At 38.5% G+C, this 14,578-nt stretch overlaps 1 protein-coding gene across 10 annotated transcripts in view; it reads right to left on the reverse strand.

Moving 5' to 3' along the window:
* Window positions 1–14,578, reverse strand: part of EYA3 (EYA transcriptional coactivator and phosphatase 3) — a 55,228-nt gene that overhangs the window by 29,410 nt on the left and 11,240 nt on the right. For all 10 annotated transcript variants that reach the window (XR_014567135.1, XM_083750815.1, XM_083750811.1 and 7 more), the window contains one exon: window positions 4,558–4,652. Coding sequence is in view for 8 of the 10 variants with exons in the window: in XM_083750815.1 (XP_083606941.1) it covers window positions 4,558–4,590 (33 nt within the window). In the remaining 2 variants the exon portion in view is untranslated. The remainder of the gene's footprint in view (window positions 1–4,557; window positions 4,653–14,578) is intronic.

A 14,578-nucleotide genomic window follows, 5' to 3' on the forward strand; every position in this document is an offset into this window, starting at 1 on the left:
TACAACAATAATACTACAAAGAAAGGGCTGCATGCTGCTGGTATTAAATCAATATATTTATGTTTGCCTAAATATGAAAAATAGCATACGAGTCACAAAGGTTTGGCTCAGACATTACGGGGAACCACGATTAAGAAAGCCGCCAAAGTACCCTAGAGCTATTATCCAAAAGATCTAGTTTTCATAAATTGGTTTTTCCTATTCTGTAAATATGGTGAGGAATATGTTAAAAGCGGGATCTCCCATCCAAGTTTAGAGCCACTGGACCCTAACAAAGTGAGGCATATAAGGGTAGTTTTACCCTCTTTTAGTGCCCTTACTGCCATTTTCGCTTGTTGGTTTTCTTAAAATTTTTTAGATTCACACCTTCCTTGAGTGTTTTTGCCTGTCTGGAATATGTCTTGAACTGCGATCAGGCCTTTTGCTTGCCACAATGAAGGACAGAGAAAGGCGTGAGGGTGTGTTAAAACTTGCCTATTGTGTGAGGTAAAATTTACATTGCTCCACCCGCTTTTGCCTCTGGCATGTGGCCCCCAGAAGGGAATGTGGCCCTCAATCTGAAAACAGTTCCCCACCCATGCCATTAATTATAGCTTGCCAATTCAGACTTCACGTTAGGGCCCATGCTTAGGGAAATCACCTAAAGTGAGCCTGTATCGTCTGCTTCTACCTTTCTCCTCTCTCTAGGGAAGTGAAAATGAAAGACCAGCCTCACATCTGGAAAGATCTGGCGATGCTTTGCCATTAAGCCTTGAGCTCTAACAAGCGCAGATAAGAAATTTTAATTTTCCTGCAAACCTGGCATGTGGCACACGTCTACAGCACTTGTAATAAGATCACTTAGCACGTTTTAACGATAGCCATCTGTGCTGAAATAAACACTGGGAAGCGACATTAAATTATCTAGTCTGGGTTACTATGTCAATAAGAGGATACAATCTAACCTTTAATGTAGAGCACTTACATAAATGTTGCGCACAGCGCAGCCTAGAGGAGCAAGCGGAGACTTTGTTTTCTTCCACTGTTCAGCCAAAACAGAACTAGCCACTTGGAGAAGCTGATTTTAGTATTAAAAGTTCCCTCCTCAAATGAACTTCACTTGGGCAAGGGCCACAGCACAGTGGGAGAGGAGCTGCCTTGCACGCAGAAGGTCCTAGGTCCAGTCTCCAGTTAGGAGAATTCAGGCATGCCCCCTGCCTGAAACTGCTGACAATCGGTGTAGACAATATGGACCAAAGTTCTGACTTGGTGTAAGGCAGTTTCTTGTGTTGAAACCACTGAAAGCCCAACAGTTTCCATGATCTGCTAACTCCCTACTGCAAATATTCTGAAAATTGTAACTTTTTCAGTGAACGTTTATCTTGTGAATCACCCTGCAATATTTAGATGAAGGGCAGTATATTATTATTATTATTATTATTATTATTATTATTATTATTATTATTCAGGTGGTGGCGGCAGAAAAGCTAAAAAAATTTTTTTTGGGGGGGGCACATACATTTTGTGGCAAACAGGAGATTCAGTGGCGGCTGAAGAAGTTTGCCAAAAAGTGAGGAATGTCAATACATTAAATGGTGTAAGGAAACATGACAATTTGATGATCATTTGTTGTTGCTGCTGCCACCGCCGTTGCATTAGATATGCTTTTATAATAGTAAGTCACTTTGAGACATTTTTGTCGTAAGTGGCAAATAAATGCAATAAATATTATTATTAGTAGTAATAGTACTCATTGAAGGATAGAAGATTTACATGTGAAAGCTCACAGTGTTAAATTGCTTTATTACTTAGTGTTAACATTTATTACTTTATTACTAATCGTTAAATTACTTTATGACTTAAACTGCTTTGAGATTTTTTTGTTGAAAAGCAAGATATAAATACTCTAAACAAATAAATGATATTAATTTCAAGTAATTATAATTTATTGATCCCACTGTTTTTACAAAAATATTGAGGAAGTGCCATAGCAAAACACTGGACTGGCGTACAAAATGCCCCAAGTCCAATCCCAGGTAAGGTTGGGAAAGAATCTGGCCTGAAACTCTGGAGAGCTGCTGCCAGTCTGTGTTGTCAGTACTGAGCAAGTTGGACCAATGGTCTGACTTGCTATATGGCAGCTTCCTAAGATTAACTGCATCAAAACAAAAGCACAATTTTGTTTTGAGACAAAAATCTGTCAAGGGTGTGCATAATAACCATTATACAAATCTGACATTCAGCAAAACCTCCTTAAAAACCCCCACATTATTTCACAAATAAAACTGAACAGTGTACAAAACAGAGAGTTAAAGGGTAAACACGCAAGATTTTAGAGAAGCATTAAAAGTTTTCTGCCTCACAAACTACCCAAGAGAGGGCTTTCCAGAAGGTGGTACTATCACTGTCACGATCAGTTGGGTATAGAACAACCTACAACAGGAATCAGCAAACCTTTTCAGCAGGGGGCCGGTCCACTGTCCCTCAGACCTTGTGGGGGGCCGGACTATATTTTGAAAAATAAAAATAAAAAAGAACGAATTCCTATGCCCCACAAACAACCCAGAGATGCATTTTAAATAAAAGAACACATTCTACTCATGTAGAAACAGGCTAATTCCCGCACCATCCACGGGCTGGATTTAGAAGGCGACTGAGCTGGATCCAGCCCCCGGGCCTTGGTTTGCCTACCCATGACCCACAAGGTCTCCTTGAAAAATTTCATATACCAGCTTGGTCTGGGACTGGAGGTGGGAGAGGAGAGGTGGTCTGCTAGGCACCTCGATCCCAAATTGTTTAGGTTTTTACATTTCCGCAGTAAAACCTTCAACTTAGCCAGGCAACTAAAAGGTAGCTAAAAGGTATGCTTTCTTAGCTGCTGTGAGTTGTTTGTTATAATGGAAAATATGGGACACAGCTCTTTGGAAGAAAACCCATGTAGGAAATGCCTTGCTAAATCAAGTAAACTATTCACCTGGTCCAGGTTCCTGATGCAAACAGTGGTGCTGGCCAATCAGAACAGCCAGAATGAAAGTTCCCAAGCAAGACATCTAAGGAGATGCTGACTCCCAGCATCCTATGACCAGCTGGTCAATTTTAAGCAATTGTGGTTAACAGTAATAACAATGCCCCATTTTAAACAAACCAATAAAAATAAACAAATAAGACACCCCCTCTCCAAATATTAAGACAATGGGTGATATCCAATTATCATGCCAGTGGGCGCAACAAGACTTCTCCTTCTACTCCTCAAAAAAAAATTCCCTGGGCTGTGTGCCCCGCAACCACCTCAAGCAGATTTTGGAAGCACCCAGGGGCTGGGGGGATGGGAACAGATGATCTTATGCAAGCCAGATGATCGTATTTGACATTACATCCTATGTAATGCATCTCCAGGCACTCACATCTTTTGTCTCTACAGCCTTCTGCATCCCTTAGCTAGGATTCAGAATGTTTCTCTCATGCGCAAAAACCTCCCTCTCAGTTGTTATTAAATTATATGTTTCATCTGGGAAAGATCCAGAGATACATTTGGGGGGGATAGTAAAAGTAATTCATCAAAATATTTCATTTTGTTTCCTAACCCTTATTATTGAAAAAAAAATTCCAAATGCATGTCCATAAAACAGAAGAAAAGTACTTTGAAAACACCACGTTTCTGAACATCTGCCAAGAAGAAAACATGATCCCCAGTCCCTATAATAATCTTCAGGTTCCCAAGTTTAATTTACAAAGCTCTCTCTTGTTTGGAACCTCGTTGTCTTAGAGATCTGACATGATACACCTTCATAAGAATTAATATTCCTCCTATGGCTCTTGCTAATATTGCCACATTTTGACATCAGCATATGAGTGTTGGCCACAGAAATCTCATCCTTTAATATTTCTATACCTCCATTCTCTTATCTGTGTTCCAAATTAGGGACCTTCAGGAGACAGTATAAAAAAGTGATGGGATGAAGGTCAGATTGGGAAGCTATCTGAAGTTCTTGTATTTTTTGTTGTTGTTGTTGACTGCATTGAGACCACAGTTTCACAAAATGCTTTAGGTAGCTGCCTCTTGCATTTCAGTTGTGTAGAAATGCAAAAAGAGCTGTTTTTGAATGAAGAATTGCCCCAAAGTAGTATCTATGGAACAGAAGGTATACATATAACTGTGATGAATACTTCTTTAGATTTATGAGGCAAATGTTTTTTGCATGCATTTGTATGTCAGAAGTTCCCAAGTCAAATTTCAGCTTCCAATCATCAGCAAATGGTGCACTCTAGATAGATACAGTTGAATTTTAAAACTTCGTTTTCCCACAGCATCACAGAAAATTGAGATTAAAAAATAATGCTGAAATAACTGCTTCTAAAATTTCTTTTCTGGCAAAAATCAATTCATTAAAATATTATCAGTGAACTCTATGGTGTTACAAATATCCTGCCTATTAACCACTGGGTTCAGATATAAGATTCTCTACTTCTTTGTTTTCTATTCCTGCAAGCCAAATAGGACACAGAATCAATGTACCGCACTTCAGAAGACTCACTTATTCATGTCTATTGCTGTTGCAGTTTCTCTTATATACTCACAGGCTGTTCCGCTAAATCTTGTACCTCTTCCATGGATGTCTTTTCAAAATGCTCCAGTGGGCAGAATGTGTGTCTTCCTCTGCTGTCTTCAAAGTCTGGAACAAAAGATGGCCATAGCTTTATGTACTTTTGGAAGTGCTTATCATCTAGGCTATCAGTGACTACACTCATATCTAATGTGACAGTTTTAAAAACAAAACAAAACAGGTGGGCTTGCCCAAAACAAAGAGACACCACATTCACGTAGGGGAAACAGCAAAGATTTACCATTAAGCCCCAAGGTACAATAGATAGGGCAAGATAAGAGAGACTTGTGTATGTGTGCACACCGCGGCACGTGGCACATTTCCACAACATTTCCCTTGCAACATAGCCTGCACAACAAAAGACAGCATTTCCAGTACTTCAGAAGAGCCACGTGTGGGGCACTTGCAGAAATACTTCAGGATTACCAGAGTTACATTAAAATGATAAAAGTGCAGGCCATGTTGTTAGTGAACGCTACGATACAATCTAACCTGCTTTAATGTAGAGCACTTACATAACCGTCACACACACACATGCGCAAGCACATATCACCAACGCAAAACCAGGACAAAAGTTATAGTCACAGCTGCACAAACAGGTAAATGCCACTAGTATAGATGGCCTTAAAGGAGGGGGTTAGACAAATTTCTTGTTTGTTTATTTTATTTGCCACTTTTTTTTTAGTTGCTCTAATTATTTTCCAAGAATAACAACACAAATAACACAAACAATAACAGGAAAATAACACAAACAATAACAGGAAAAGACAACTATCAACTTAGAAAGCCACCAGCAGCTGAAAGTCAAAAGAGTACATTTTGCAATTTTTGTAAACAAACAAACATTCAAAACAGGGCCTTTTCAGTGGTGGTTGCATGACTAGACAATTCTGATGAAATCCATCATGCCTCCTTTCTTGCAATCTTTGGGCATGTTTTAAAACTTTTTTGTCCCGCAAAATATTTCAGGATAAAGCCTTTTTGCCTCTGCAGCGGCTCTTTGATTCTGTTTCCCGTTTATTCATTTTTATGATAATTTCTAACCTGTCTTTCTAAAATGCATGCATAATCCAGGGTGGCCTATAATATGTACTCAGAATTAATTTTTCGTTGAAAATTTCACACATTAAAATAAACGGAAAGAAGAGCACCTTGTGCCTATTTATCCAAATGTTCCTTTTAAATAGTGCCTATACAAAATGCTTCCTTGGAAAGATATTATGTTGAAAGTATTACCTAATAAAAAATCAATAAAAAAGAGATAGCTATCCTACCCAAAGCTTGGGCTGAACCCTTCCCAAAGGCATTAAAAAAATATAAAAGTAGTAACTTCATTCTGAAGGGATGTGAAAAATATAGTATGAACATAATCATATAATCCCAATATGGCCTTTACACACTGGACAGTTTTCGGAGTCCAAGAGGGTGATCCAATGCCAAGATCCACTGAGATGAGCAGTTTAGGATGTAGCAGATCTCCAGCTCAGCCATCATGAAGTCCCCGACCCTGGCTTAGCTTAAAATACCCTGGTTGCTCATGCCAGCTCAGCTGGGGTTCAGCTGGCTGAGCCAAGACCAGTCTAAATCCCCAAAGGGGCATTCCAGGAGTGGGACCAGAGAGGGAGGGCATAGGCTGGATCCTAAACCCATTCAGCTCATTTATATGACCTGGCGAGAAACACTATTTTTTAAAGGCTCGTTTTCTCTTAGGCAGAGCAGCAGCAGCAGCCCCGTTGCTGAACAGGGTTTGGATCTAGTGTAACTTTACGCCGACTTAATTTACAACGGCTGGCTTTACATCAGCTTCTTGTGCATAGGATTGCTCCCTAAGTAAATCCTTCTTCAAAGGACATACCAGGCTTTGGGGCAGCCCAATACCTGATGCCCATGTCTCCGTTCAACGTCAAACAGCACATACATATCCAAAATCAGAAGGGCTCCCCTCTCCAGATTATAACCACAGCATGCAGACTGAAATGTGTTTTACACAACATTAGGCACGGCTGTTAGCTTTATGAAAAAATAATAATAAACATGACATTTGTAGTTTTGTGGTTTTCAAATTTGTTATATTATATGAAATAAATTTAAAAATTGTCCAGTAGCACCTTAGAGACCAACTAAGTTTGTTCTGGGTATGCATGCACACGAAAGCTTATATCCAGAACAAACTTAGTTGGTCTCTAAGGTGCTACTGGACAATTTTTTATTTTTTTAATTTATTTTGACTGTGTCAGACCAACACAGCTACCTACCTGAACTTATATTATATCGTTTTCATTGTTCTATAATTATTAAAGACTCTCTTGATAGTATTTTGGCCTGAAAGGCAGCATAAAATAATACTTGTCTTAAAAAATGCACAGGTTGCATATACTTCAGTATAAAACGGACAGGAAACAGTATTCTCTCTAGCCACAAATGATAAACAGAAACAAGGTAAAGATGAATCAAAATTGCTGGACTAGTTCAATATAGTTTTATATAGTTATCTATTTATGTAAAATATTACTATACTGCTCATCATCAAAAAAGGAAAAATATGCTACATAATCTAAAAATAATGAAAATGACAATAAAGAGTCACAACATAAGCCAGCAGATCAATTTGTCATAAGCAGATCTAAAATGCATAAAATTCCTTGAAGAATAAAAAAAATTTTGCCTGGGGGGAAAATGATGATCATGCAGAAAACCTCCCTGGGGTATTCCACAGTTTATCCATAATTTTCGCCCCAGTGTGTATATTTGTTATGGTGCTGTGCCTCACACCAATTCTCTAGATGTCATACAACAAATTCATGACAACAAGATTAAAAGATCACATAAGGATACAGTCAAAAGTAAATTCCAAAGCCAGTACAAACGAATAAAACCAATACCAACCACAATCACATTATTTAACTCAGAAGGAGAGAAAAAATAATTTCCATTACTAGCAGAGGCTAATGGTGCCACCACAGAAAAGGTCCTCAGTCAAATGGCTATATGCTTGATGGGAAGGCACAGAGAGAAGGGCTCTGGCAGATGGCTAACAACAATTTCTTAAAATAAACGGCCAGAAGATAACATAAAACCCAACAGCAACTAAAAACTGCATTTGGCACTGAAGCTCTCCATGGAAAGGTTAAAATTTAACAGCAAATGATTCTGCTAAATGTTAATGTTACTACCTTTTTGCTCTCTGCTCTCTGTCTTTCTGCGGCTGCACGAGGATTTGTAAGATGGTTTATCGCCAATATGCGCCTGCACTAGGATTTGTAAGATTGTTTATCAACAACAATGTCCAGTGTGCATTAGCATTTGTAAGATAGTTTATCAACAATTGGCTTTCAAAGGTTAACTCTTCCGTGGAGAATTTCATGCATTAATTTACAAAACGCTTGCATATATATTATATGGAAAACATTTTTGCAACTTTGGCCTTTAATCTTTCTAAACTTCCTAAAGCAGACTTAGCTGTGCAATCCTGTATCTGTCTACTTACCGCTGGGGAATTGTGTATCTGATTGCAGCTTTACTTATGTGATGAAGAAACTAATTCAATCTATGAAGAAAAGATCTTGACCACACACACAAATTTACTTAGAGAATTAGGTATGTCATATATTGAAACCGTAAATTCCAAAATGTTATTTATTCATGTGTTGTTTTCTGTATTATAACAGAAATGCAATCCTTTTTGCATTTATGTTCTTTTGTTTCTCATATTACAATGGTTAATTTACCCAAAAATAAAGCTCCTAGGCGAGAAAATTTTAGGAGCCAGGAGAAAATCTGTCAGTGCCAGCCTCCAACAGTGTTGGCTATATTTTCTTAGGTTCCAGCATCACATTTTAACCTTCTCCAGCACTATTAATGAGGAACAAGTTAAATAAGCTTTAGCTTTCTAAATGTTATGCATTACCACCAAAAAGTAAATATTTCTGAAGATTTTAATTCAGAACTGCAACACAAATGGCCTAATAGCTCCAAACAAAACAATCAATTCTAGGCAAGAAGAATCTGCTTTGCAGTTTAATGCCTTTCTTCCTCACGAATTCCCCAAGAGAGACCCTTTTGCATAGAAAACTAAAAACACAGTCCAGAAAAGCAAAGAGCACATTTATTCTAAGAAATACTGAAATCCACAGTACATAATTCAATGCAAAAATTACTGCAGTGTGATTTCAAGTCACATTTCCTCCAAGCAGTATAAAGTTATGTCTGGGCTGCAAACTGCAATAATTTCCTCCCCATTTTTAAAAGGGGGCTCACATAACTAAATGCTCCTTTTTAAAAATTATATATCCTAAGGAGAAGGCTAGGCTAGGACCTTCTCCCTGCCATCCTGGTTTTCTACATGGAAAGCATTTTTTAAATTATTATCTTGCAATCTGAAGTGGCACAGTCCACATACAGACTTACAATCTCAGTGGCCAAATTTAGAAAATCCTTCTCAGGATAATAAACCACAGCTTAATAAACTCCTCTTTCCAGTACATGATAAATATTGATCCATATAGATTTATGAACTTTTTGATTTCCCCGCTCAGGAGATACCTTAGTCAGTCTATTTCACCATATATGCCACAACCCTTTTCAAAGAAACCAGTAAGGAATACTGAGAATAAATGTGGGTGTCCCCCTTCCCCCAGTTATAGGAAACATTTTACACTAAAGGTACTAACAAGCTTGATACAAATTTGATATCTTACTTTGGAATAAGGGAATCCCTTTTAATTAATATTTAATGTTAATATTAAATATTTTAATGTAGCAGTATGATAGCTTGGTAACACATTTTCTTTGAAATTTGGACTAATCATGGTGTGTATCTTATTCAAAATCCATTATTCCAAATCTTTATCAAATAAAATATATAGTAAGTCTTTCCTTCTTAAAGGTACATTGTGTTCAAATCTAACAGCAATGAATAAGTATGCCCAAGCCCCCAAACCCATGTTTAGACATTACCAGATTTTAATTTAATACCCACTTCATCCTTAGATGAAACAAAAACAGAATCATGTTGGTGCGCGGAAAACAAATCTTGATGATGCAAAACTACGGTAAGTGATTAGAAATATTGCTTTCAATATTTTTACTCTACCCAACTCTACACTTGCATCCGTAAAACACAAATCATTTCATACAAACTACAAGGTAAACTCCTGTAATCTGAGAAATATTAATATCAGCATCATTTGCACTCAAATCCTCACTGCATGTTTTAACTGCACTCCAGCCTATAAAAAGGCTAAATGTGAACGTATGTTTTATTTGTAATTTTTGAAAAAGGCTAACATAATGCACTCCTGGAACAATGCAAAAAAGGGGGGGGCTATCTTATAAAATTAAAGAAATTAGTAAGGAGATGTTGTAAGGGCAAAATGAAAACATTAAATGCTTCAAGGCAGATCAAAACACTAAAAATAATCCCAGGGAGAATAAAGAAACAACAGCATTGTCACTGGGCATTTATGTGCAAGTAGGCATTTCTGCAGAAGAGTTTTTATACCTTATAAATCCAAACAAACTATGATGAAATTATTAAGAGCAGTTCTCCACAGGTGTGTGTATTCTAGTATTGTAGAGGGATTTGGTTCCGGCTACAGAATTCATCGTAGCCCAAGAATCTCAGCTTTGCATTTACAGAAAGTGCCACATTTCTAGAATTTATGACAGCAACCTCCAGAGGGGTTAGCCACCTTATCTGACACAGCAAAAACAGCAAAACATATTGCGGCATCTAACACATTTATTATGTCATAAGCTTTCGTAGATTAGAGTGCATCAAATGAAACTTTATAGCTGAAATAATGGGCCTGAAAGTGTCCAGGCCAGCAGTCTCCAACCTGGCTCTCTCCAATGTTTTGGACCACAATTCCCACCATCTCTACCAACTGGTTATGCTGGCTGGAAGAGACAGAGGTTGTAGTCCCCAATATCTGGAGCTCACTGGGTTGGGGAAGCTGATATAGGCAATACAAAGTATGGGGGGGGGTTGATTAACAGGATTTCCGGTGGCCAGGGGGTGGAGTTCAGTCCCTTGCATAGCTTCTTAAACATCACCAGGACTATAAACAGATAAAAGCATACAAACTGCACACATTTAGTTCATTTGCATATTCCATGCAGCAGGCAGAAATCCCAGTTCCCTGATGCAGTATTTGGGTTATTTTTTGTTTTCTTGTACAGCCCCCACCCCACTAGATTTATCTGTCAAGAGAAAAGAGTTTTAAATCGAGAACCACGAATAAGAACAATAATCTCCCTTTGATCCAAATAGTAATTTTGATACCACAGCTTCCTGGATGGTCGGTTTCATCCCACAGAAACCCAGAAAAATCAAAGAATCCAAAGGCCTCGTTCTCCAGATTTGCCACTTTTCAACAACTTTCTCTCCTTAAATGGCAGCTATAATGAAGCATGTGCCACCGTTTTCCAAACCCAATAACAATGTTGTATAAATTTCCCTTGCTACAAAGTGTCGTTTCCTATTGCTTAGCAACGTTTAATGCCCATGCCAATTGTTTTCTTAGATCTTCAAATTACTTAAATGCTAAACCCTCACAGCATCTACAAGCAGATGCATGTGAAACTGTGCAGAGCAAAAAAGCAAGCTTCATTAACCAACCTCTGGTTGAACGAACCTCCCTAGAAGCTGTACAGAAAGAACGCGACAAATTACAAACGCATTATCGACTGCATTTCGCTTCATTTCATTTAACTGTCTTGAGACTCATTGAATCAAAAGGTGGTTATCAAACAAAAGATGCAATTTTTTGTGCTTCTATAGAAAGATACCATGACTCAACACTTACGCTTCTTATTATTGCCATTAATAAACATTAAAAGATGAGACCAACCTCACATTCTGTGTCAATCTGTGCTAAAATCAGTTAAGTGAAGATGATATAACTATTTGTCATAATCCATGGTCCGTTTATTAAGGTAAACAGAAGTGGGTATTTTAAATTATTTTGAAGAATGAACAGTCTATCAATTTTATTAAAAGCCTTTATGGTACAAAGTTCTTTTTTTAAAAAAGGAATGAGGTTTGCCTTTTGCTTTTGAAAATAATCAAAGACACACGTCTTCTCAATATATCACGGTCAGTGACTACTTTGGGTATCTGTCCCTTCTTCCTTTAGGCTTCAACCATTTTTTTAGAAATGACATCGAGCAGATCCCTCCATCTGTAATAGAACTGACTGTCATACGAGTGTGCTTAGCACTGTAATCTAAGACGGGATAATGTTCCTTTTAAAGAAATGAAAGAGACAAAAACATTAACAAACTAGATAATAAAATATATAACATTTATCTATGTTTTTGAATATAAATCACACTGGTTCTGTTTCCACGCTGTTTGTTTCGTTTACTTCCAAGACTCTGATAGTGTTTTTTGGTTCCAATACCTAATATATATATATATATACTACAATTCAAAGAGCATTGGGTTTTTGCCTTAGAAATCCCTTCCAAAATTTCCTATTACAGTATACATTGTTTTAAAAATTAACGTTCTGTGCCATATACGTCTTCCCCAGTCTTCTTATAATGGGAGTTGTTGTGGTTTCCCTTCCCCTAGTTTCTGACCAATAAAGATGCTTCATACTTATTTAGTGTGACCACAATTTAGTACCATTGTACACAATTTAGTACAATTTCAGGTGCAGATGTATGTGCAAATTGCTGAGTGTTTAGACTTCTTTTTCCAGACAGCCTTTCATATCCTGTAAAGCAGGAGTCTATGGCTTTTCAGATATTGCTGCACTTCAACTCCCATCATCCCTGACCATTGGCTATGCTGCCTGGGGCTGACAGAAGTTGGAACACAACAGCATCTAGAGAGGCAGAGGTTAACCAGTGGAAAGTAGAGGGGAAGAGCCACAATTCAGTTCTAGACGATCTGCCTTGCATGCCATATTAAATCCTTGGCATTGCATGTAGGGCTGAGAGAGATCTTTCCCTATTTAAAATATTGGAAAGCCACTGCCAGTCCATGCAGTAGGCAATACTAATCTAGATAGACCAATGGAAAGACTCAATATAAGGAAATTTCCTGTGTTCCTAAGTATACTAACAGCAAATTCTCCAAGCATGAATCCTTATACAGTGGTACCTCGGGGTACAGATGCTTCAGGTTACAGACTCCACTAACCCAGAAATAGTACCTCGGGTTAAGAACTTTACCTCAGGATGAGAACAGAAATTGCACGGCGGTGGTGTGGTGGCAGTGGGAGGCCCCATTAGCTAAAGTGGTACCTCAGGTTAATAACAGATTCAGGTTAAGAATGGACCTCCAGAACGAATTAAGTTCTTAACCTGAGGTACTAGTGTATTGCCAAAGTGGTGCCACCAATGCATAAGAGGGAGGTGTCAGTAGGTTTGGGGGGAACTTATTTTTTTAATGCTCTTAGCATGCAGTTATTGCAAGGTAAATTAATACAGCAATCAAGAAGGAGCCATCCACAATGAGTAATATTTAAGCAGAGTATGTACTTGGGAATAATCCTTTGTGTCAGAATTGAGGCATTATGAATAGATAAGGGCACCCCCCATTTTGCTTGGGAAATGTCAGAGGGTATGCATTCATGGCTGCAGTCTGCTCAAGCAACTGGCTGGTATGAGAAAGAGATTTCAAAAACAATCCAGCTTCTATGGTGTACTATAGTAAAGTTTAAGATGTTAAAAAACACCCCCTCACTGACTAAGAAACAAAACTGATGCCTTTTAAAGAAAAGAGTCTACTTGTAAGACTGGAAATGACAAAAGCATAACATAAAAGGGGGGGGAGGGGAAGTGAGGGCTGACCAAAACAATCACCAGTAAGAAATTCACTGTTCTATTCCATCTGCAGCAGCAAAAAAATGGTTTGCAAGGAAAACAAAGAAAAGAAAACCACCACCATTCTAATCACCCCTTTACTATTTATTGAACAGGATTTCTATACCACTTAATCATCAGAAGTGATTTACATAAAATTGGTTTTCACAAAAACCTCTTTTACATATAACCCTGAATACTTTGGCGAATTTATGTGTTTATTTATGTTTGCATTTGTTTATTATTAATAAATTTTGTGTAGTGCCCTTCATCTGAAGATCACAGGGCGGTTCACAACAAAAAATAAAAAATGAGAACACAAAACTAATTAGCAGCCAGTGCAGTTGGGCCAGGATCAGTGTAATATGCTTAAATCACCTTGCCCTGGTTAGCAACCTGGCCACCAAATTCAGCAACAGACAGTTATTCCCTATATATACCAGAGCATAGATGACAGACGTTAGGCTATCCCTGTGTGGCTGAACCACCAACTAAAGCTGATGTAAGGCACTCAAGTGACAGCAAAGAAGTACCCCCAAACTACATATCCGCTCCTTCAGAGGGAGTGCAACACCATCAAGAGCAGGCCACTTCCCATCCAACCATGCTAGGGAAGCACCCACTAACAGTGTCTGGATTGAGATTCAGTTAGTTGGCTCTCATCCAGTCCATTACCAGGGCAAAACAATGGTCCAGCACATCCACAGCCACACCTGCCGATGTAAAGGAGAAGTAGAACTGTGTGTCATCAGCAAATTGCTGACAACATACTCAAAACTCTGGATAACCCCATTCAGTAGTTTCATGTAGATGTTAAAACAGCATAGGGGATAAAATCGAACCCCAGATTGAAGGCTCCACAAGGCTAAAGAGCACTCCTCAAGCATCACCCTCCGGAAACAACCATCCAAGCACACCTGAGGGCTGGCTGAAAGGACAACCACAACTCCTCAGGTTGGAAAAAGGCTGGCACACAACACAGTTGCTAACTGTCTGCATGCCGTGCGCCCCACCTGCACACAATACCTCCCCTTGCACAGAACCACATCAATTGGGGTCATCCCTGCTCTCCCCAGCTCCTCTCTTCCCAGGCACATCTTAGGTCCTTTAATTTAAAAACAACAACACCCCCCCCCCAATTTAAAAACACACAAGTTAAAAAGCAGTTTAAACAATTAAGG

This window comes from Podarcis gaigeae (genome assembly GCF_964106915.1).
Source record: "Podarcis gaigeae genome assembly, chromosome: 8".
Taxonomy (NCBI): domain Eukaryota; kingdom Metazoa; phylum Chordata; class Lepidosauria; order Squamata; family Lacertidae; genus Podarcis; species Podarcis gaigeae.